The sequence below is a fragment of the Entelurus aequoreus genome, linkage group LG15, assembly GCF_033978785.1.
Source record: "Entelurus aequoreus isolate RoL-2023_Sb linkage group LG15, RoL_Eaeq_v1.1, whole genome shotgun sequence".
NCBI lineage: Eukaryota > Metazoa > Chordata > Actinopteri > Syngnathiformes > Syngnathidae > Entelurus > Entelurus aequoreus.
Window position 1 is genome coordinate 40730906 of NC_084745.1, and position 25699 is coordinate 40756604.

General features: G+C 37.7%; 1 protein-coding gene across 4 annotated transcripts in view; it reads left to right on the forward strand.

The window, feature by feature from the left end:
* The window catches only part of kcnh2b (potassium voltage-gated channel, subfamily H (eag-related), member 2b), a 692512-nt gene that overhangs the window by 637538 nt on the left and 29275 nt on the right, over window positions 1-25699 (forward strand). For 3 of the 4 annotated variants that reach the window (XM_062021529.1, XM_062021531.1, XM_062021532.1), the window contains 4 exons: window positions 3007-3101; window positions 3204-3344; window positions 17137-17336; window positions 17467-17529. In XM_062021529.1, the coding sequence (XP_061877513.1) occupies window positions 3007-3101; window positions 3204-3344; window positions 17137-17336; window positions 17467-17529 (499 nt within the window). The remainder of the gene's footprint in view (window positions 1-3006; window positions 3102-3203; window positions 3345-17136; window positions 17337-17466; window positions 17530-25699) is intronic. The other variant, XM_062021530.1, reaches the window with a different exon arrangement.

Sequence of the window (25699 nt, forward strand, 5' to 3'; positions counted from 1 at the left end):
GGAGACACTCCTCTACTGCACATCCATGACATCATGCTCCAACATCTGTTGCTTTATTATGTTGTGGAACATGCAGCACACACATATAATCTGTATACCATCTTTTCTGGGCTATATAGAAGTGTGATCTAGCATTTTAGCACGTTACATTGTTGTGGAGGTGGGTCTGAAATGATCCAAGGGCAAGAAAATGCATGTTGCAATAATTTTTTTCATAGGAGTTATATTTAACAATATATCTATGTTTTAAAGGTGCAATGGCACTTGGTATAATAACTGCCATCTGGCGGCTAAAGTGGATAGTGACCCCCCCGCCCCCTTCCACAATTCGTAACGTTTCAGGTGTCAGTTAAATTGCAATGAATGGAGCCTTCTAGCTGTATGTATTCAGTACACCAGTGATTTGTTCACTGCAGAATGCAGTTTTTGATGAAAAGCAAAACGACAAAAGAACTTTAAGAGGAAAATAAGTTGTTCTCTTTACACCTAAAACCAAACCAAAAACCAAGGTACGGACTGTACCGTGGGTTACATGCACCGGTGCACTCCTACTATACATTGGATATATTAGTAATACATTTCCTTTTGGAAAAACGGACACCGTTGAAATAAAAACACCAGAAGACACCAGAACCTATCAATTTTGTTCTTTCAATTTTGATATACATTTTGACAGAAAAATTGCATCCTATGCATACAATTGCATGTCCTTTAAACTCGAGAACAATCTGAACATGCAAAAAAATATTGCTTACGCACGAGGGGTGTCCAAAGTGCGGCCGACAGCTCCACTTGTGTTGGCATATTGTTGGATAAAACAATAATAGTAAAATTGTAAACCAAAAAAAAGCAAACATTTGTAATGTAATGCAAAAAACTCTAAACATTGACTACAACTCATGTGTGTCCAAACGTCTTCCACCAAGGGTTGCATACTGAAAAATCTAATTAGGTTGGGGAAATTTTTATTTTTTTATTTTGTGAAAAAAAAAAAAGGACATAAAGACAAAACTTATGGTCAGCTTTGTGTTTTAAGTAAAAGTAGATTATTAGTTATTAGTATCAAAATGTCAGCTTTTTCTCATGACATTGTCTTTTTCCTCTTTTATTTATTTTGTCTCTTTGTATTTTCTTCTGTATTTACCTGTGTAACAATTAACAGTACAAATTGTCACCCATAACACAAAGCTGACACTAAGCTTTGTCCTTAAATGTATGTATGTTTAGCATTTTTTTTACAAAATCAAAATACATCAAAATGGTTCCCACATACTTTGACTTTTTATTATGCGGCCCTTGATGGAAAAAGTTGTGACGCTTCTGTATTATTAACATATTTTCCTAACATTTTTGTATGCTTTTCCCCCCTCACTTATGATTTCAAAAGCAAGTCCATCAATTTGTATGGGAAAAAAATGGAGATCCATAGGGAATTGTGTAATAACATAATGAGGCGATTACATATAACATATTATAATTCTTAAATATTCACTGTAACATGCTGAGAGCAGCCAAAACTGCAATGTGGCCCTCAATGAAAACCAATTCGACACCCCTGATTTAATGCATTTGTTCAAAAATGTGTACCGTATTTTCCGCACTATAAGGCGCACCGGATTATAAGGCGCACCTTCAATGAATGGCCTATTTTAAAACTTTGTTCATATATAAGGCGCACCGCATTATAAGGCGGATAGAATAGACACTACAGTAGAGGCTGGGGTTACGTTATGCATCCCGTAGTTGCGAGACCTGTTGTGGCTCAATATTGGTCCATATATAAGGCGCACCGGATTATAAGGCGCACTGTCAGCTTTTGAAAACATTTGAGGTTTTTAGGTGCGCCTTATAGTGCGGAAAATACGGTACATGCACACGGATGGAGTGTCCTTTCTCTCCATGCATCCTTGTACCAGTTTATACCCACATGCTCAATACCAAACAGCAGCCTCAAAACAGTTTCAGGCTTAATAAATCACTTGGCAAGCTCCAATAATCACCTTATACATGAAGAGAAACACACTTAATGGATTGCATGAACTATTTTGCTTATTTAAGAGACACAATCCTCAACACACAAGTTTAGTAGATCAACTTTGCATGCTGTCAAGTTTGCACATGTTTTGATACATGCAACCATTTAATAGGTCAGACCAATACTCTATGGACTTCAGGAGCCATCGGACTTTAGGAGCCATCGTCTCATATAGTGACCCATAACACTCTAGTACAGTGGTCCCCAACCACCGGGCCGCGGACCGGTACCGGGCCGCACAAGAAACAAAAAAAACAAAAAAAAATAAAAAAAAATGTATTCTATTTTTGTATTAAATCAACATAAAAAACACAATACATACATTAAATATCAATATAGATCAATACAGTCTGCAGGGATACAGTCCGTAAGCACACATGATTGTATTTCTTTATGGAAAAAAAACCAAACAAACTTTTTTTTAATTTTTTTTTATTTTTATTTTTTTATTTCTTGTGCAGCGTTGACCGGTCCGCAGTTACAAAAAGGTTGGGGACCACTGTTCTAGTTTAGGAGCCATCGTCTCATATAGTGGCCCGTAACACTCTAGTACAGTGGTCCCCAACCACCGGGCTGCGGACCGGTACCGGGCCGCGGACCGTTGGTACCGGGCCGCACAAGAAATAAAAAAAAAATAATAAAAAAAAATTTAAAAAAATGTATTCAATTTTTTTATTAAATCAACATAAAAAACACAATATATACATTAAATATCAATATAGATCAATACAGTCTGCAGGGATACAGTCCGTAAGCACACATGATTGTATTTCTTTATGGAAAAAAAAAACAACACTTTTTTTAAATTTTTTTTATTTCTTGTGCAAGCGTTGACCGGTCCGCAGCTACAAAAAGGTTGGGGACCACTGCTCTAATATGATTTTTGGTTCATAAAGCTAGTTTTATGCCTGAAAATGCTACATTTAGGCCAAAAATACGAACAATTCTTTTTTATACTTTATCACTTCCAGGTATGCTATAGGTAATGTCGAGAGGAATGGCTCCATTGGGTGGCTTCACACGCTGGGGGACCAACTTGGAAAAACCTTCAATGATTCCATCCCAGGTAGTGTAAATAGTATCGTAATTAGTGTTGTTATCAGAAGGGAAGGAAACAATATGGACAAATAGTGTTTGTGTTATTAACAAAACTTCTCTGGTACGTCAGGTTCAGGGCCTTCCATCAAAGACAAGTACGTGACAGCTCTGTACTTCACCTTCAGCAGTCTGACCAGCGTCGGTTTTGGAAATGTCTCCCCGAACACGAACTCAGAGAAGATCTTCTCCATCTGCGTCATGCTCATAGGATGTAAGTATCTTTCAACGCGCATACAAACACAAAACAACCGCATTTTTCGGACCATAGGGCGCGCCGGATTAAAAGGCGCACTGCCGATGAGTGGATCTATTCAGGTGTTTTTTGTTATGTATGCAGAAAGGGAGTTGACGGCTCAGTCACCAGGGGGCAGTAATGTACAATAATTGATTATATATACATAGTCAATATATATATATATATATATATATATATATATATATATATATATATATATATATATATATATATATATATATATATATATATATATATATATATATAATAATACTAAACAGTACTAACAATAACTATACTAAGGAAATGAAGTGTGATAAAACCCAGGATTGTGTGTGTGTGTGTGTGTGTGTGTGTGTGTGTGTGTGTGTGTGTGTGTGTGTGTGTGTGTGTGTGTGTGTGTGTGTGTGTGTGTGTGTGTGTGTGTGTGTGTGTGTGTGTGTGTGTGTGTGTGTGTGTGTGTGTGTGTGTGTGGTTATGTGTAAGGTTAACTGAGTGTGTGTTACCAAGTGTTGATGAGAGCAAAGGAACGAGGCAGTCCGTGGGGCAGACAGGTGATCCAGGGCAGGAGAGGAGTAACAAGGTCCGTGTCCGGGCAAGGGTCAAGGATCGAGGAAGGCAGTCCAAAGTCCACAGGGGAAAACAACAGAAGAATCACCAAGGGCAAAACTTGGGAGGGCACTGAGGGAGGACAAAAGAGGACGTCAGGCACGGAGGGAAAACGCAGAGCGAAAACAGAGAGCATCAAGCTAGAGTAGGCTTACGGTCCACCATAGAGAACTAAGTTCCCGCCAGGATCCTTGGGTCCACTGGTCCTTTATTCAGCTCCCTCTCATCAGGTCCAGGTGCGCTGATTGCTGATGGCCTGCGGCGGCGCGTGGGCGCGGTCTGCGCGGCAAGCGCGGAGGCGTGTCTTGCGGAGCTCACAGCGGAGCTTGTAGGTACTCCCGCCGAGGAGGGTGAAGCAGACTGCGCATGCGCCGTAAAATGTTTTGATACAAAAGGTGCACCGGATTATAAGGCGCATTAAAGGGGTCATATTATGATTTTTAAAACAACATCTTTGTGGTCCACATAACATGTAATGGTGGTTCTTTGGTCAAAATGTTGCATGTATTATGTTTTACAGATCATTTTCAAGTCACTTTCTGACAGTCGCTTCAGGATGCGCCGTTTTGTGGGCGGTCTTATTTACGTGGCTCACCTTCGACAGCGTCTTCTCCCCGTCATTTTTGTTGTAGCGGTGTAGCGTGCAAGGACGGGAGTGGAAGAAGTGTCAAAAGATGGAGCTAACTGTTTTAATGACATTCAGACTTTACTTAAATCAGTAACGGAGCAGCCTCTCCTCATCCGTGGCTCACTAGTGCAAAATCAACGCCAGAAATGTGTGCCGTGAAAAAAAAACGTCAGACCGGAACCTTCTAATAACTAAAGTTCCGTGGGTGAATTATGTAAACGCACTACAGTTTTTAGCGCTTTGACAGCTAGTTTACTGACAGATATAAGTAAAAACTTTACACTACTTTATATTAGAAATGGCAAAAGCGGAAGATGAATGCCACATACGAGGATAGAGAAAAAGAAGAAGCTTAGGACTACGGTGTCGTCACGGACTACACTTGCGGACGCGCGCAAATTTTAAGGACTTATGCAGATCCCGAATACACATCAGCAGGTACCAGAAGGTAAGAAAAGTTGTTTTTTGATAATATTGCGAAACAAAGGTAATATGTCTGCTAATAAGTGGCATTTAGCGGTCCTTATACACACACCATATTAATACTTGTAGTAATACTTTTAAAACTGCCATAATATCATGGCTCAGCTCAACCTCTACCTGATCTGAACCAAAATTGATCCCCAGCAACTGTTCGAAGCATCAAACAGGTTTGTATGTGGTTATAGTGTATATATATTTTCTCATTCTGTTTTGCACACTCTTGGAGTCAACATGTGCGTAGTCATGTACATAGTGTCACGTACATAGTGTATATACCATACTTGCCAACCCTCCCGTTTTTACCGGGAGACTCCCGGTATTCAGCGTCTCTCCCGATAACCTCCCGGCAGAAATTTTCTCCCGACAAACTCCCGGTATTCAGCCGGAGCTGGAGGCCACGCCCCCTCCAGCTCAATGCGGACCTGAGTGGGGACAGCCTGTTCTCACGTCCGCTTTCCCACAATATAAACAGGTTGCCTGCCCAATGACGTCATAACTGTAGAATGATCGAGGGCAAGTTCTTGGTTTCTTATATGGGTTTATTATTAGGCAGTTTCATTAACGTCCTCCCAGCGCGGTAACAACACACAACAGCAGTCACGTTTAGTCTACCGTAAAGCAGTTCGTCTGCCGTAAACAGCAATGTTGTGACACTCTTAAACAGGACAATACTGCCATCTACTGGATAGCCTCCAGAACACTGAAATTCAAGTATTTATTTTATTTATATGTAAAATAAAATAAATATATATATATATATATATATATATATATATATATATATATATATATATATATATATATATATATATATATATATATATATATATATATATATATATATATATATGAAATACTTGAGTTGGTGAATTCTAGCTTAAATATATTCCCCTCTTAACCACACCCTTAACCACGCCCCTGACCACGCCCCTGCCCACCCCTGACCACGCCCCATCACCCCCCATCTCCTGGTATTGGAGGTCTCAAGGTTGGCAAGTATGGTATATATCCCCCATTTTTTGTATATATTGTTTTTCAAATCACCTGACATGTATACTGTGTATATAAACATAATTTATCCATGTTTTAACATAATTTTTTGTATACATGTTACAGGTTATATATCTTTTATTATTGAATGTATCAAATGTGATGAATATTTAATGGACCACAATGGAAACAAGCATTTTGGCTTTTTGTGCCATCCATTTGCCTTTTTAAAGCATTACATGGACTCAATTCTTTAAGATGTCAATAAACTTCTCAATCAATCAATCAACCAATGTATGTTTAATGCGCCAACAATCTATCAAGCAGTGCGGCTTCATAGCTTACCGAAGTCGTACTAAAAACATTTTGACAGATTTTTGAACGCCATGTTCTATATTCTCAATGGAACATTTAAAGTTTTGGTGTTTACTGCCATCATATTGCAGTCTACACGTATCTCTTATGTATGACTGCCATCTACTGGTCACACTTATCATTACACCATGTACCAAATAAAATTGCTTCGAGGTCAGTAAGCACAACCAGAATTATTCCGTACATTAGGCGCACCAGGTTATAAAGTGCATTGTCGATTTTTGAGAAAAAAAAAGTATTTTAAGTGCACGTTATAGTCCGAAAAATACGGTACTAATACGTGTGAAAGTGACCCTGTGCTTGTTGGCTAAGAAGGAATAATTACAGTAATTTGACTGTACTCTAATAACATTTGGTGTATTATTAATTATAGATTACAAATGAAACTTTATCTAATTTAGCATCACTTGTACAATAACTTGATAATAGTAGTCAGAATGACGAGTACGACAAACAATGGTGTGTAGACGATGATGGGTGCTGACAGGTTGAAACGTTAGCAGGATGTGTCATAGCAACACGAACAAGGAGGAACTCTCACAATGTCAGACATTCACCATCCAGCACAGCAGCGAATGTTTTACAATAAAGAAAGAAAGAAAGAGAGAAAGAAAAAGGGGGAGCAGGCTGGACAGCGGCATGACACTAGCGGACTGTCTGTTGAAAACGTTGCCATGATTATTGCTTGTTTACTACGACTTGTCGTTTGTTTATATCCATATTTAGAAACCCTGTCATTTCAGTTAAGTCAACTTCATTTTGGCATTATTTACTGTAATTGCTAACTTCGCCACTGTTCCAAAGTAACAACAACACTAGCTGAAATGTTTTGTCGTTCCCTTCTACAATGATTTGCAAATCCTTTTCAACTTATATTCAGTTGAATAGACTGCAAAGACAAGATATTTAATGTTTGAACTGAGAAACATATTTCATATTTTTGCAAATAATCATTAACTTAGAATTTATTGGCAGCAACATGTTGCAAAAAAGGTTGTCACAGGGGCATTTGTTACCACTGTGTTACATGGCCTTTCCTTTTAACAACACTCAGTAAACGTTTGGCAACTGAGGAGACCAATTTTTTGAAGCTTTTCAGGTGGAATTCTTTCCCATTCTTGTTTGATGTACAGCTTAAGTTGTTCAACAGTCCAGGGGTCTCCGTTGTGATATTTTAGGCTTCATAATGCGCCACACATTTTCAATGGGAGACAGGTCTGGACTACAGGCAGGCCAGTCTAGTACCCGCACTCTTTTACTATGAAGCCACGTTGATGTAACACGTGGCTTGGCATTGTCTTGCTGTAATAAGCAGGGGCGTCCATGGTAACGTTGCTTGGATGGCAACATATGTCGCTCCAAAACCTGTATGTACCTTTCAGCGTTAATGGCGCCTTCACAGATGTGTAAGTTACCCATGCCTTGGGCACTAATACACCCCCATACCATCACAGATGCTGGCTTTTGAACTTTGCACCTATAACAATCCGGATGGTTCTTTTCCTCTTTGTTCCGGAGGAAACGACGTCCACAGTTTCCAAAAACAATTTGAAATGTGGACTCGTCACACCACAGAACACTTTTCCACTTTGTATCAGTCCATCTTAGATGAGCTCAGGCCCAGCGAAGCCGGCGGCGTTTCTGGGTGTTGTTGATAAATGGCTTTCGCTTTGCATCGTAGAGTTTTAACTTGCACTTACAGATGTAGCGACCAACTGTAGTTACTGACAGTGGTTTTCTGAAGTGTTCCTGAGCTCATGTGGTGATATCCTTTACACACTGATGTCGCTTTTTGATGCAGTACCGCCTGAGGAATTCAAGGTCACGGGCTTAGCCGCTGACGTGCAGTGATTTCTCCAGATTCTCTGAACCTTTTGATGCTATTACGGACCGTAGATGGTGAAATCCCTAAATGCCTTGCAATAGCTGGTTGAGAAATTTTCTTAAACTGTTCGACAATTTGCTCACACATTTGTTGGTGACCCTCGCCCCCATCCTTGTTTGTCAATGACTGAGCATTTCATGGAAGCTGCTTTTATACCCAATCATGGCACCCACCTGTTCCCAATTAGCCTGTTCACCTGTGGGATGTTCCAAGTAAGTGTTTGATGAGCATTCCTCCAACTTTCTCAGTCTTTTTTGCCACTTGTGCCAGCTTTTTTGAAACATGTTGCAGGCATCAAATTCCAAATGAGTTAATATTTTCAAAAAATAACAAAGTTTTCCAGTATGAGCGTTAAATATCTTGTCTTTGCAGTATATTCATTTGAATATAGGTTGAAAATGATAAGCAAATCATTGTATTCTGTTTTTATTTACGATTTACACAACGTGCCAACTTCACTGGTTTTGGGGTTTGTACATAGCAAAACAAAAAAAGAATGAAACAGCAGCAGAATTACTGGTATTTAAAAAGAGGTACGTCAGTGTGAGTATTGTTTACACTACAACACAAAGACAACACCTAATTATATTCAAGCATTTATCAACATGTGTAAAATGATATTAGATATGTTGTGCAATTATGTCTTCAAGTAGAATGAAAAGTAGACAGAGGAAGCTCAGGTGAGCTCATGAATGAGTGAAATACGTATTAGCATGTTATTACTTTTTAAAAATACAATTTCATTTTAACATCAGAATAACTAATAGAATCAGGGAAGAGAAGGGAGTGTAGGTTGGAGCTTCAGGGTGTAAGGAAAGATTTCCAAATCATATTATTTATTATAATAAGAAAAGAAAACGGCTGATGTCAAGTTGATTTTTTTAAGATAAATTAAATGTATTATGATTATTATTTAATAATTTCTTCAGTACTATGTGGTTTGGAACATTACCATATGTTATGTTGTCTGTTGTAAATATGTTAATGCCATGCAGCAAGTCAAAGTCATTGAGAGACAGGAGCTAACCGACAGGTCAAAAAGAGGAACATATAACAGTGGGAATTTCACAAGAGTTGACAAACAATTGGAAGATGGTGTTGTTGCTTGTAGTAAGTGCACTTCAGTGGCATTGTGTGACACTCAAGTTCTGTCCAACAAAACTTAGTTTTCATAAAAAGGGTGAAATGACTTCCCTTGGCTTCATGGTGATGCAGTGCAGAAAGGGGTTTTTGTTGCAAGGCAACTCACCTCACACCATTTTCTGTAAAAATTAGAGCTCGTATTTATCACTTGTGGATTTAGAAATTGGAAAAAAGCTATCGAAAAATTTAAAGAACACAAAAATAGTCAAGCACATGGGCATGCTGTCCCTGAGACGGCACAGGAAAGTCACCCTATAAATAAATGCACACTAGTCCAGTGCTTTTCCAAATCAACCAGCAGACAACAGGCACTGTCTGGGGAAAATAAAAGTGTGTGTGTGTGTGTGTGTGTGTGTGTGTGTGTGTGTGTGTGTGTGTGTGTGTGTGTGTGTGTGTGTGTGTGTGTGTGTGTGTGTGTGTGTGTGTGTGTGTGTGTGTGTGTGTGTGTGTGTGTGTGTGTGTGTGTGTGTGTGTGTGTGTGTGTGTGTGTGTGTGTCATACTTGCCCCGAATTTCTCCCGATTTCCACCCGGACGACAATATCGGGGGCGCGCCTTAAAGGCACTGCTTTTAGCGTCTTCTACAACCTGTCGTCACTAGGGATGATGTTTGTTAAGAAATTATCGAGTTTGAGCCCATTATCGAATCCTCTTATCGAACCGATTCCTTATCGATTCCAGATAGGTTGTTGTATATGGGGAAAAAACACAATATTTGGTTTAACAAAAGCTCACTTTTATTTTATAAGAAAAAAATAAAATAAAATAAATAAATATATATTGACTGTTACCCCCCTAAAAAAAAATTAAAAATTTAATATTGACTGTTGTTACCCAAAGTATATTAAGTGGGATTTTTCAGAAAAACAAATATATACAGCAACACAAAAACAACCTGTCTCTGTGATCACTATAGGTGTATAAATAATAATATAGTGTTATATAAAATCAGTCCCTTGGGCACAAAACTGAAAATAATGCAGCTCTCCAAAAAGTGCACTTCTGCTGCTATTGGAACATACTAACTACACACACTATGACACTAAGAACACCACAGTCATCAATCAACAATTCTTCTTCCCTTACATGAGAGTGAAGCCTGGCAATAATTGCATATTGCTTGGCAGACAGCTAACAAACAATCCAAGACGTCTAATAAAGTTCCAAAGCAGATTAATCCATTTAGACTATTATTGTTGTTAATCTTGCTTTGTCTTTTCCTATCTTTACTTTTGTCTTGCACTGGACTGTTATTTTTTTTTTTTTTAAACTGAAATACACACAATGACAAATGTACAAGCTATGTGATTCAATTAACATACTGAAATGTAATACACAATATGTAAATATTAGCTTCACACAAATATACAGTACTATCATCAAACATAAGTCCTCAAAACATCCATTGAAACAGTGCACAAAAAATAGTTTTTCAATAGACATCTTACTATCAAATGTAACCACTTTCCATCTTAATATTGAGTTACATAAACAAGATACAGTTTACTTATAGACTTATCTTTTCCAAGGCTTGTAGGAGCTAACACAACTTGTCTACTTCTCAATTGTCTCATGAACTGAACTGACTCGTCAACCCGGAAGTGCCCAAACTATTGACGCGTAGTATTTTCATATCGCCTATTTTCATATAGGTGTCAGTAAGAGTCTACAATCAAATGGGCATAACATTGCGTCCCACAGGGGATTTCCTGTGGGAAGGGATTCATTCTGAGGGATTTCAAAAAAGAACCAACTCTTTTTCTTTACTATAGTGGTCTCGATAACGGGTACTGGTTCTCATAAAGGGATTCGAGTCCGAGGACTCGGTTCTTTTCTTATCGAACAACCGGGAGAACCGATTTCGAGCATCATCCCTAGTCGTCACGTACGCTTTTCCTCCATTCATAAAGCGTGCTGACCGAGTCACATATTAAATGCGGCTTTCACACACGTAAGTGAATGCAATGCATACTTGACCAACAGCCATACAGGTCACACTGAGGGTGGACGTATAAACAACTTTAACACTTACAAATATGTGGCACACTGTGAACCCACACCAAACAAGAATGACAAACACATTTCGGGAGAACTTCCGCACCGTAACACAACATAAACACAACAGAACAAATACCCAGAACCCCTTGCAGCACTAACTCTTCTGGGACGCTACAATATACACCCCCGCTACCACCAAACCCCCCATTTCTCCCGAATTCGGAGGTCTCAAGGTTGGCAAGTATGGTGTGTGTGTGTGTGTGTTTTTGTGTTCTTAACTTACATGTTGTTTCCGGTGTGATGTTGCCTTTTCCTATTTGATATCAAGTTCATTTTAGTGTGGTGCTGGTTGTTGTTGGTTAAAAAGTTACTCCCTGCATAGAACATGCCGTGCCTCTGTGTGTGAAATGATGAATGATATCACGGACCAAGTGGGAAACAAAACCTTTTTTTTGTTTTGTTTACAGTATTACAAATGGTCAAGTTTGTGTGATGTTACATAAAGTATACTAGTATGTTACAATAGGCGAGGTAAATTCCTTATTTAAAAATAACTCAACTTGACAATAGAGCTGGGCGATATGGCTTTTTATTAATATTTCGATATTTATAGGCCATGTCACGATACACGATATATATCTCGATATTTTGCCTTAGCCTTGAATAAACACTTGATGCATATAATCCCAGCAGTATGATGATTCTATGTGTCTACATTAAAACATTCTTCTTCATACTGCATTAATATATGCTCCTTTTAAACTTTCATGCAGAGAAGGAAATCACAACTAAGTCAATTTACCAAAACTGTATTTATTAAATAGTTATTAAGCAGTGGCACAAACATTCATGTCATTTCCAAAACAGAAAGTGCAAGATTGTCAGAGACATTTTAAAACAAGCTATTAGTGCACTTTTGTGCATGATGTCACTTAGATGACATATCAAAACAACACAAAAGTAAGTGCACTTTTTGTACAGAACGCCACTGCAATATTTTAAAACAAATAAAGTGCACTTTTGTGCATGATGTCACACAAGATATTTCAATAACTGTCAAATAAAAATTAGCTGCATAACAGGAAATCAAATAGTGTATGTCCTTCGCTATGTGGTAGGTTCCTGTGGACGTTATCTCCTTCTGTTGTACACTATTTTTTTCATACGGTGTTGATCTGGAAATGGTTGCTTCTGCATTTTGTGGGTGTGGCATGGAGATGTTGACATGCGGAGCTTCAAGCACTCCTCATTCTCTAGCGGGTGACTTTTCAAATGATGCTACAAATTACAACGCTCTTGCCGCATACTTTGCATATTACGGTTGTCTGTTCAACATCTTCCCGCTTGAAGCCAAACCATCGCCAAATGTTTTTTTCTTGGGAATTAATTCTTCTTCCTTCATTTGTTACCAGATTCGCACCTTCTTTCTCTCGTATTACCACACGCACCGCTCCGCTAGCACCACAGCTAACGTTACCCATTCCGCTACCTCTCTGCTCGGCGAGGACGTGTGACGTTGCACGCGCAACAGTATGTGACGAATGTAACAAGGTGCGCTTGTTTTATGTCTCTGAGAAGCAGAGACAAGAAAGAGTGAGAAACGCATGCAGTGTAATTAGAGATGTCCGATAATATCGGCCTGCCGATATTATCGGCCGATAAATGCTTTAAAATGTAATATCGGAAATTATCGGTATCGTTTTTTTTTATTATCGGTATCGTTTTATTTATTTTAATTTTTAAATTTTTAATTAAATCAACATAAAAAACACAAGATACACTTACAATTAGTGCACCAACCCAAAAAAACCTCCCTCCCCCATTTACACTCATTCACACTCATTCACACAAAAGGGTTGTTTCTTTCTGTTATTAATATTCTGGTTCCTACATTATATATCAATATATATCAATACAGTCTGCAAGGGATACAGTCCGTAAGCACACATGATTGTGCGTGCTGCTGGTCCACTAATAGTACTAACCTTTAACAGTTAATTTTACTCATTTTCATTAATTACTAGTTTCTATGTAACTGTTTTTATATTGTTTTACTTTCTTTTTTATTCAAGAAAATGTTTTTAATTTATTTATCTTATTTTATTTATTTTTTATTTTTAAAAAAAAGGACCTTATCTTCACCATACCTGGTTGTCCAAATTAGGCATAATAATGTGTTAATTCCACGACTGTATATATATCGGTATCGGTTGATATCGGTATCGGTAATTAAGACTTGAACAATATCGGAATATCGGATATCGGCAAAAAAGCCATTATCGGACATCCCTAAGTGTAATGCCCGCAGCTAAAAGCAACTGCGTGAGAACGTATACTCGAATATCACAATATAGTCTTTTTCTATATCGCACAGAGACAAACCCGCGATATATCGAGTATATTCGATATATCGAGTATATTCGATATATCGCCCAGCCCTACTTGACACTACCACAAATGTACTTTGAGTTGAACTAAAGAACGTATCTTCATGTAAAATCATTCAAACATTGACATTTATCGAGGTTCTCTTCATTTGTGACAATTACGAAATGTTGGGCTGTATACCGTAGCTGCATTTAAGCTGCACCCACCAAATGACATGTATTAGCCGTACCAGATCAAACAGTGTCTGTAGCAGGGCAGTGAAACGGCTGATCAAACAAAACAGAAGTCATCGTCAAGGACGCACTAGCTGCGGAAGCTAGCTCTCCAAAAAGCTAAACAGACTCAATAACTCCACGGTGATGTTTTGGTGATATTACAAAACTGAAACAATACAAAAATAATGACAATGTAAGTTAATAATACTAACAAAAGCTGTGTTTCCATTGCAGTTTTTCGCAAAATAAAAGCGATATTTCAAAAATTTCGCCAAAACTACATTTGCGGCTTGATGTTTTGCGTCATTAGCTGTAATTCTCCTGAAATGTCATCCCCGCGTGACTCCACTTTGAGGAAGGTATTGCAGCCACCGCTGTTGCCGTGATGTCAGTAGAAGACCAAGGCAACGGGTGATCGCAACATCCTTACGGTCCCCTTGACACTGTTCGGGCATGTGGGTCTCTTGGAGCCTGCGAGTCGGCCTCTATTGCCAGGAAGGGACCTGCGATACGGCCCTGCGTGGTGGTGCCGCCTCGCTTCCCCCGGCAGACTTAGACTTAGACAAACTTTATTGATCCACAAGGGACATTTTCCCACACAGTAGCTCAGTTACAAAGGATTGAAAGGATAATGCAGGTATAAAGTAGACTAAAAATGTACCATAGCAGCAATATAAAATATAACAAACTGTATATGTAGTATTTACATATACATATACATGACATATACTAAAATATTATTATATTTTTATGTAATGTATACAATATATAAAAAATCCCAATTACCATGTACAATAATACAGTATTTGTAACAGCTGCAGCAAAAAAAAGGGCAGCATAAAATAGAGAGTAGACCCAGCACAAAATATACATTATAAACAAAGAGAAGTAGCTAAAATAGAAGCGGCCAGGTAATAGACAGATATCATCTATTGCTGTATGGCGAGTGATTATACAGCTGGATGGAGAGCGGAATGAAGGAATTCTTGAATCACATAGTGTGGGAACAAAGCTGAAGGAGCCTGTTGGAGTATGAGCTCTGCTGTCCCTCACTTGTCTGGTGGAGTGGATGGGCAGGATTGTCCATGATGGCGAACAGTTTGTCCAGTGTCCTCCTGTCCCTCACTGACACAAACACCTACAACTGCGTGCCAATAGTTTGGCCGGCTTTCCGGATCAGTTTGTCAATCCGGTTTAAGTGCCTTTTGCTGGTGCTGCTCCCCCAACAAACCACTGCAAAGTACAGGGCACTGGCCACAACAGACCAGATCAGAAGCGTGATAAGATGACTCGACTACGAAACACTTCAATATCAAAACGTCTCAAAAACCACCTTGTGACAGCGCAAAAAGGTTTTGGCGATATTTGAGAGTTATTTCGAAATATGGGTGTTTTTATTGCGATATTTAAGTTTTGCGCATTTCTTGTGGTAATAGAAACGCAGCTACTGACACTTGCAAAACGTATTAGCCTATTTGCTAATGCTAACGCCGCTAGCTTGATTACATTACGATAGCACATATACTACCGTTCAAAAGTTTGGGGTCACCCGAACAATTTTGTGGAATAGCTTTCATTTCTAAGAACAAGAATAGACTGTCGAGTTTCAGATGAAAGTTCTCTTTTTCTGGCCATTTTGAGCGTTTAATTGACCCCACAAATGTGATGCTCCAGAAACTCAATCTGCTCAAAGGAAGGTCAGTTTTGTAGCTTCTGTAACGAGCTAAACTGTTTTCAGATGTGTGAACATGATTGCACAAGGGTTTTCTAATCATCAATTAGCCTTCTGAGCCAATGAGCAAACACATTGTACCATTAGAACACTGGAGTGATAGTTGCTGGAAATGGGCCTCTATACACCTATGTAGATATTGCACCAAAAACCAGACATTTGCAGCTAGAATAGTCATTTACCACATTAGCAATGTATAGAGTGTATTTCTGTAAAGTTAAGACTAGTTTAAAGTTATCTTCATTGAAAAGTACAGTGCTTTTCCTTAAAAAATAAGGACATTTCAATGTGACCCCAAACTTTTGAACGGTAGTGTACATACACGATAGCACATGAAAACACTCCCATAGACATCACACATGGGACGGTTTAGTAAGTATAAGCCGTTTTAGTTATACTGCAAAACTTACAAAGTGATGGATGAAGAATCCTTTGGAGCAGAAACAAATATATTTCCGGCACTAAAAAGGAAGTACATTGACAACCCGCAGCACCTACGGTGAGCAAACTCGTCCAAAAGATGGCACCATGTCACAAACAATAACACACTTTGTCAGTGTCTCTGTTGGCGTAATATGAAAATGATTTGTTGAATACAAAACTTTATGGAAAATCCATAAATTAGCTGCACCGTTTCAAAAGCCGCAGGGATCAAAGCATTGTAAAAAAGTAGCGACTTGTAGTCCAGAAAATACGGTATGTCACAATCAGGCTTTTATAGCAGTAGGAAGGCTAAATATTAGCCATATGTTCCTCTTATTTTCTATGAATTCATTGAGGAAATAGAGTACAGTATTTTTCAGACTATAAGTCGCAGTTTTTTTCATAGTTATGTGTGAAATTATTAACACATTACCGTAAAATATCAAATAATATTATTTAGCTCATTCACGTAAGAGACTAGACGTATACAATTTCATGGGATTTAGCGATTAGGAGTGACAAAATGGTGTCCCAATATGTCCGCACAATCCGTGACGTCACGCGCAAACGTCATCATACCAAGACGTTTTCAGCAGGATATTTTGCGGGAAATTTAAAATTGCACTTTACTAATCTAACCTGGCCGTATCGGCATGTGTTGCAATGTTAAGATTTCATCATTGATATATAAACTATCAGACTGCGTGGTCGGTAGTAGTGGGTTTCAGTAGGCCTTTAATAAGCATTTAAAAATGAGCTGGCTTACCTGACACGGCCATTTTGGGTGTGTCAAGCACAAAGCTTTGAATGTATAGGACACATTAGGACATTTAAGTGAAATTCTTACGTGGCAAACATCCTGCTAATGTTCTTTATATCTCATTTTGCCTCTCCCACAAAGCTCTGATGTACGCCAGCATCTTCGGGAACGTCTCAGCCATCATCCAGCGGTTGTACTCTGGGACGGCACGCTACCACACCCAGATGCTTCGAGTGAGGGAGTTCATCCGCTTCCACCAGATTCCCAACCCGCTCCGTCAGCGCCTGGAGGAGTACTTCCAACACGCCTGGTCCTACACTAACGGCATCGACATGAACGCTGTGAGTACTCCTGAGCCGCATGCGCCAGCGTGTGTTACGCCAAGTCTGCGCATCAAATTGAGTGACGTTCCGCATGAATACGCACACAAAGGCCAGAGGAGTATTTTGAGCCTGCGTTGTACATTAATAGGATGATTGGAAGACTTTGTCTCAGCATGCATGGTCCGACAACATCAGGGAAAATAGGAATGATGTGAGTATCATAAATAGCACACACACACTCCATCTCATGCAAACGAATGCAATTTGCAGTATCAATCCTATATCAAGTAAAGTATTGGAATTGTATTGAAACATTCACTGTGCAAACTAGGGCTGCACATCTTTCAAAGTATAATATAAGGCAGGCCTGGGCAATTATTTTGACTCAGGGACAAATTTAGAGAATGTTGTCCGTGGGCCAGTATATCTATTTTTAGGAACACTAATACAAAACCTCACAATAATGTCTGATTGAATGCGAAAAACGTTATGACAGACCGCCTTAAAAAACGGAATGGAATTTAAATTTTTTTACTGAATGAGACACCCGGAATGTACATGAAAATAAAGAATGCAGGATTTTCAATATTAACTATGAACGATAAAAGACGGAATATTGACAACATATGAACGTCACACCCCCTCTCGATCGACATATTTTACAATCAAGTGAAATGCAACAAAAATTCAACAAACACAGTGTAAAAAAAACAAACACCTACAATCTGATATATCTGATACATCACTAAGCTTTAGAACTTTGTTGTAAAAATCTCCTTCCGCGTCTGTCCCTGACACCCGCATTTTAGGCTGGCAGCTCTGAAAACACTGTGGAAACAAACCACGCCCACACTGCTTGGTGCCTCGTCTGAGCTGCTGTGACTTAGATTACCATAGTAACTAATTAGATTACCATAGTAACTAGTATATCAAGCATAAGCGCAGATTCCAACCATTGAAATACTTTGTATAGTTCAAGACTTACGGTCATTTGAAAACATCACTGCACGTCATAATGGCGGCTACAGTTTCCATCTTAAAGATCTAAAAAAAAATTTGGGGAATGTCCGGCAGGCTGATACCAACACTGTTACTCACTCTTTTTACTTGGAATTCTTTAAAATCATTAAATCAATTTGTCTTTCATTTGTTGGTCGTGATTATAATCAGACTACAAGGAATTATAATCAAACTGATTATGATTAGGCCATTTTTTTTTTATCATCAACAAATTTGCGAATAATTGTACATAATATAAATACAACAATATACTGTATGATAATGTAAAAATATCAACAAAAATTACAATTATTCCATTTTTTTTACATAAGCAAATCCACCAAATGGGTGCCATTTGCTTTCAAAATACATAAAAAAATGTCCATATTTTTTTCAACGCTTAATCCTAAAAATACAATGAAAATTGAAAATGTATAATGGTCCAGATTTGCGTAACGGGACTGAAAGTAACAGGAGTGAGCTTTTAGCGTAGAATTAGCAAAAATATAACCACATGACATTTATCCTAATAGCATGTTGATACGAAGCACATTACAGTATTACAGAGATTCAACAAAAAATGTATTTAAAAAAATAAACAATTTACATAACAGGTCTGTGCAAAGATCAATATATATACTGTATATAATATATATATATATATATATATATATATATATATATATCTATATATATATATATATATATATATATATACTACCGTTCAAAAGTTTGGGGTCACCCAAACAATTTTGTGGAATAGCCTTCATTTCTAAGAACAAGAATGGACTGTCGAGTTTCAGATGAAAGTTCTCTTTTTCTGGCCATTTTGAGCGTTTAATTGACCCCACAAATGTGATGCTCCAGAAACTCAATCTGCTCAAAGTAAGGTCAGTTTTGTAGCTTCTGTAACGAGCTAAACTGTTTTCAGATGTGTGAACATGATTGCACAAGGGTTTTCTCATCATCAATTAGCCTTCTGAGCCAATGAGCAAACACATTGTACCATTAGAACACTGGAGTGATAGTTGCTGGAAATGGGCCTCTATACACCTATGTAGATATTGCACCAAAAACCAGACATTTGCAGCTAGAATAGTCATTTACCACATTAGCAATGTTTAGAGTGTATTTCTTTAAAGTTAAGACTAGTTTAAAGTTATCTTCATTGAAAAGTACAGTGCTTTTCCTTAAAAAATAAGGACATTTCAATGTGACCCCAAACTTTTGAACGGTAGTGTATATATATATATATATATATATATATATATATATATATATATATATATATATATATATGTATATATATATATATATATATTTTTTTTTTTATTGTCCATTTTATTAATAGACAACATTAAAAAAAACTACAAATGGCTAACTAAATAAACCACTAAATAATTATTTAAATATGCCATTAATTAATTATAATTAAAATTAAATATAATAATTAAATGAATGTGCTATTAAAGTTTTCATTACTTTTTTCAATGTAAATGTATAATAATTGTTTTAATTATTTGGCAGTTTAATTAAATTCATGAAGCGCTGGTACAAATATTCATGAAATAATAAAATAAATTAAATAATAGGAAATCAGTAATTAATTTAATGATTAAATAGTTGATTAAATATTGAAATCAGTAATTAAATGATTAAATAATTTAAATAAATAATGACATATTTAAGTAGTTATGTTATTATTTATTTATTTAATTCTGTCCTATTTGACACTCTGTAAGCAACACAACCATGTAAGAAAATGGATTACTGAAAATGAACGAAAAGTTAATTGGAAATTCTCCATCTGATTACGCTAATATTGATCTAAATTTGATACTACCGTTGGTATAGCTACTATGGATATCAGGATGGATCGGCCCACCCTGAGTTGGCAATGCTTGACACAAACCAAGAAGACGAGTCTTCAACACATTAAATGAAACCCTTGAAGAGGTAATGAAACATGCATGACTGCTGATCAAGTAATTCCATTTCTGAGCACACAGGCAGCATGTTGAGCGTGTATGGATGTAAGAATGACAGCTGTCAATCATGCTGATACATCACAACATCAGCCGATCAACTTCCTGTACACGGTGAACTCTGCGTGAACTCTGTTAGTCACAGCAAACGTGGGCTTGCATCCTCTACTCGATACCACTGGCAAGATTGCTTTGACACAGCTGTGACACTCGACACACACACACACACACACATGTGAGCGCGACGCATATACCAGTGCAATCATAGACATGTCACATAGCTCAGTTCTGCTGACACGAGCAGATTACACTTGATTTGAGGTCATCTTCATACGTCCTTGTGTCGTGTCGCACGCAGTAAAGTACACAAGTGGATTGTCGACACGCTACACTATGACTTATTTCATGTTTTGTTTCGTTATCTCACTTTGAATGTACGATAAAGCTTTGTGTTTGAACTTAAGTCATAAGGAAACATTGAGGAGTGCTTCATGTGGCAGTCATGTGACCAGAAATGGATCACCCAATATCAGTGTTTCAGGTAAACACATGTCAACTCCGTCAGTCTACCCCAGGGCAGCTGTGGCTACGAAAGTAGCTTACCACCACCAGGTGTGAATGAATGATGGGTTTTTAACATGTAAAGCGACTTTGGGTACTTAGAAAAGCGCTATATAAATCCCAGGTATTATTATTATTATTATTAACTCACATACCAAACTTCAAACGAGGGATGTCCCGAAACAACTTCTTTACTTCCGATATTATACCGATATTGGAGCCTTGAGTCCGAAACCGATCTTAAAATGATTTCAGCAGGAATCGAATCATACATAATTTTTTTTACGGGATTATAAGGCGCACTGCCGATGAGCGGGTCTAGCCAGATCTATTTTCATATATAAGGCGCACCGGATTATAGGGCGCATCATAGGGGTCATAATTATTTTTTATTTTTTCTAAATGTAAAACACTTCCTTGTGGTCTACATAACATGTAATGGTGGTTCTTTGGTCAAAATGTTGCATAGATGATGTTTCACAGATCATCTTCAAGCCGCTTTCTGACAGTCGCTTCAGGATGCGTGTTGTTTTGTGGGCGGTCTTAGTTACGTTGCTCACTTTCTCCGTCATCTTTGTTGTAGCGGTGTAGCGTGCAAGGACGGGGGTGGAAGAAGTGTCAAAAGACGGAGCTAACTGTTTTAATGACATTCAGACTTTACTTAAAGGCCTACTGAAATGAATTTTTTTTATTCAAACGGGGATAGCAGATCCATTCTATGTGTCATACTTGATCATTTCGCGATATCGCCATATTTTTGCTGAAAGGATTTAGTAGAGAACAACGACGATAAAGTTCGCAACTTTTGGTCTCTGATAAAAAAAAGCCTTGCCCCTACCGGAAGTAGCGTGACGTAGTCAGTTGTTCGCTTCCTCATATTTTCCTATTGTTTTCAACGCAGCTAGAGCGATTCGGACCGAGAAAGCGACGATTACCCCATTAATTTGAGCGAGGATGAAAGATTTGTGGATGAGGAACGTTAGAGTGACGGACTAGAATGCAGTGCAAAACATATTTTTTCGCTCTGACCATAACTTAGGTACAAGCTGGCTCATTGGATTCCACACTCTCTCCTTTTTCTATTGTGGATCACGGATTTGTATTTTAAACCACCTCGGATACTATATCCTCTTGAAAATGAGAGTCGAGAACGTGAAATGGACATTCACAGTGACTTTTATCTCCACGACAATACATCGGCGAAGCTCTTTAGCTACTGAGCTAACGTGATAGCATCTGTCTCAAATGCAGATAGAAACAAAATAAATAAATCCCTGACTGGAAGGATAGACAGAAGATCAACAATACTATTAAACCATGGACATGTAACTACACGGTTAATAATTCTCAGCCTGGCAAAGCTTAACAATGCTGTTGCTAACGACGCTGAAGCTAACTTAGCAACTTAGCAACCGGACCTCACAGAGCTATGATAAAACATTAGCGCTCCACCTACACCAGCCAGCCCTCGTCTGCTCATCAACACCCGTGCTCACCTGCGTTCCAGCGATCGACGGCGCGACGAAGGACTTTGCCCGATCACAGATGCGGTTGGTGGCTAGCGTTGGCTAGCGTGTCTGCTATCCAAGTAAGTCCTCCTTGTTGTGTTGCTACAGCTAGCCGCTAATACAACGATCCCACCTACAACTTTCTTCTTTGCAGTCTCCATTGTTCATTAAACAAATTGCAAAAGATTCACCAACACAGATGTCCAGAATACTGTGGAATTATGAAATGAAAACAGAGCTTTTTTGTATTGTTTTCAATGGGGTACCGATACTCCTGTTTCACTGGCTACGTCACGCGCATACGTCATCATCAAAAGGCGTTTTCAACCGGTAGTTTAGCGGGAAATTTAAAATTGCACTTTACAAGTTAACCCGGTCGTATTGGCATGTTTTGCAATGTTAAGATTTCATCATTGACATATAAACTGTCAGACTGCGTGGTCGGTAGTAGTGGGTTTCAGTAGGCCTTTAAATCAATAACGGAGCAGTATCTCCTCATCCGTGGCTCACTAGTGCAACAACAACGCCAGAAATGTGTCCCGTGAAAAACCGTCCGACCGGAACTCTCTAATAACTAAAGTTCCGTGGGTGAATAATGACTGTATAATGCATATGTTCCTTTTTGATTGTACTTGAATGTATAATAGACTGTATTTATATCAGTGGTTCTTAACCTTGTTGGAGGTACCGAACCCCACCAGTTTCATATGCGCATTCACCGAACCCTTCTTTAGTGAAAAATAAAATGTTTTTTTTTTTTCAAATTCAAGACAAAGTTATATGTTTTTGGTAACACTTTAGTATGGGAAACATATTCTAAGTAACAAAGACTTAATTTAGAGTTTTTTGGACACCAGGGGAACATATTCTAAGTAACAAAGACTTAGTTTAGAGTTATTTGGTTAGGGTTAAGGTTAGAGGGTTAGGGTTATAATGAGGCCATGCCGAATAAGGCATTAAGTACTTAATAATGACTAGTTAAGAGCCAATAAGTTACTAATTCATGTTAATAAGCAACTAATTAATGGTGAATGTGTTCCCCATACTAAAGTGTTACCATGTTTTTATACTGGTGCACAAAATGAACATCACCTTGTTCAATGAACAAAACCAACACAGTGCATAAACTCACAACAAATTACACACCTGCAAATCATTCTGACTTCTGCTGTTGCCGTATCCCTAATACGCCGATAGGGAGAAGTTTTTATTTACACTATGAGTCGGGTGTGTCTTGACCTCCGCCGAACCCCTGAGCCCGACTCACCGAACCCCTAGGGTTCGATCGAACCCAGGTTAAGAACCACTGATATAAGCCCTCTAGATCACTAAGATCTTGTGAGACCAATCTGTTAGCGGTTCCCAGAGTAAACTCAAATCAAGGGAGCGCATCATTCAGTCACTATGCAACAAATAGCTGGAATAAACTTCCTGAAGATGTCAGACTCTCCCCAACTCTGACTACTTTTAAAACTAGACTGAAGGCTTTTATGTTCACCTCAGCTTTCAGCTAAATCTTTTAATATTTTAACTTTTAACGTCCGCACTGTTTTTATTTTTATTGTCTGCATTTTAATTTTGCTTTTATTTTCTTTCATTTCACTTTGTTGTCTGTGAAGCACTTTGAGTCTGCTTTGTGTATGAAAAGCGCTATACAAATAAAGTTGCCTTGCCTTGCCTTATATTATTCACATGTGAATAATGCTGTATAATAGACTGTATTTATATTATTCACATGTGAATAATGTTGTATAATAGACTGTATTTATATTGTTCACATGTGAATAATGTTGTATAATAGACTGTATTTATATTATTCACATGTGAATAATGCTGTATAATAGACTGTATTTATATTATTCACATGTGAATAATGCTGTATAATAGACTGTATTTATATTATTCACATGTGAATAATGTTGTATAATAGACTGTATTTATATTATTCACATGTGAATAATGCTGTATAATAGACTGTATTTATATTATTCACATGTGAATAATGCTGTATAATGGACTGTATTTATATTATCCACACTGCTCCCCTCACCTCCCAGGGGGTGATCAAGGGGATGGGTCAAATGCAGAGGACAAATTTCACCACACCTAGTGTGTGTGTGACAATCATTGGTACTTTAACTTTAACTTAACTTAACATGTGAATAATGCTGTATAATAGACTGTATTTATATTATTCACATGTAAGAAATACCTAAGTGTTTATTGTTTATTGTGAGCAAACTGTGGTGCTGAATTTCCCCCAGGGATCAGTCAAGTACTTTCTATTCTATTCTATAAAGTAAACTCACTACACTGGTAGTTTTTAGCGCTTCCATAGTGAGTTTAATGACAGATGTAAGTAATAACTTTACACTATATATTAATTTAAATTAATTTAAACCATATATTTGGACATTTGATTATGTTTGAAGGGGAAGGACACATAAAGACTAAATTATTATGGTTATGATTAGTGGACTTCTGGTGTCAGAAAAAATGGTGACCAGTAGGGCTGTGAATCTTTGGGTGTCCCACGATTCCATTCAATATCGATTCTTGGGGTCACGATTCCATTCAAAATCGATTTTTTTTTTTTCAATTCAACACGATTCTCGATTCAAAAACGATTTTTTTCCCGATTCAAAATGATTCTCTATTCATTCAATACATAGGATTTCAGCAGGATCTACCCCAGTCTGCTGACATGCAAGCAGAGTAGTAGATTTTTGTAAAAAGCTTTTATAATTGTAAAGGACAATGTTTTATCAACTGATTGCAATAATGTACATTTGTTTTAACTATTAAATGAACCAAAAATATGACTTATCTTATCTTTGTGAAAATATTGGACACAGTGTGTTGTCAAGCTTATGAGATGTGATGCAAGTGTAAGCCACTGTGACACTATTGTTCTTTTATTTTTATTTTTTATAAATGTCTAATGATAATGTCAATGAGGGATTTTTAATCACTGCTATGTTGAAATTGTAACAAATATTGATACTGTTGTTGATAATATTAATTTTTGTTTCACTACTTTTGGTTTGTTCTGTGTCGTGTTTGTGTCTCCTCTCAATTGCTCTGTTTATTGCTCTTCTGAGTGTTGCTGGGTCGGGTTTGGTTTTGGAATTGGATTGCATTGTTATGGTATTGCTGTGTATTTTTTTGTTGGATTGATTAATTAAAAAAAATAAAAATAAATTAAAAAAATTACAAAATAAATTCATTTAAAAAAAATAAAAAATTGATTTTTTTAAAATGAGAATCGATTCTGAATCGCACAACATGAGAATCGCGATTCGAATTCGAATCGATTTTTTCCCACACC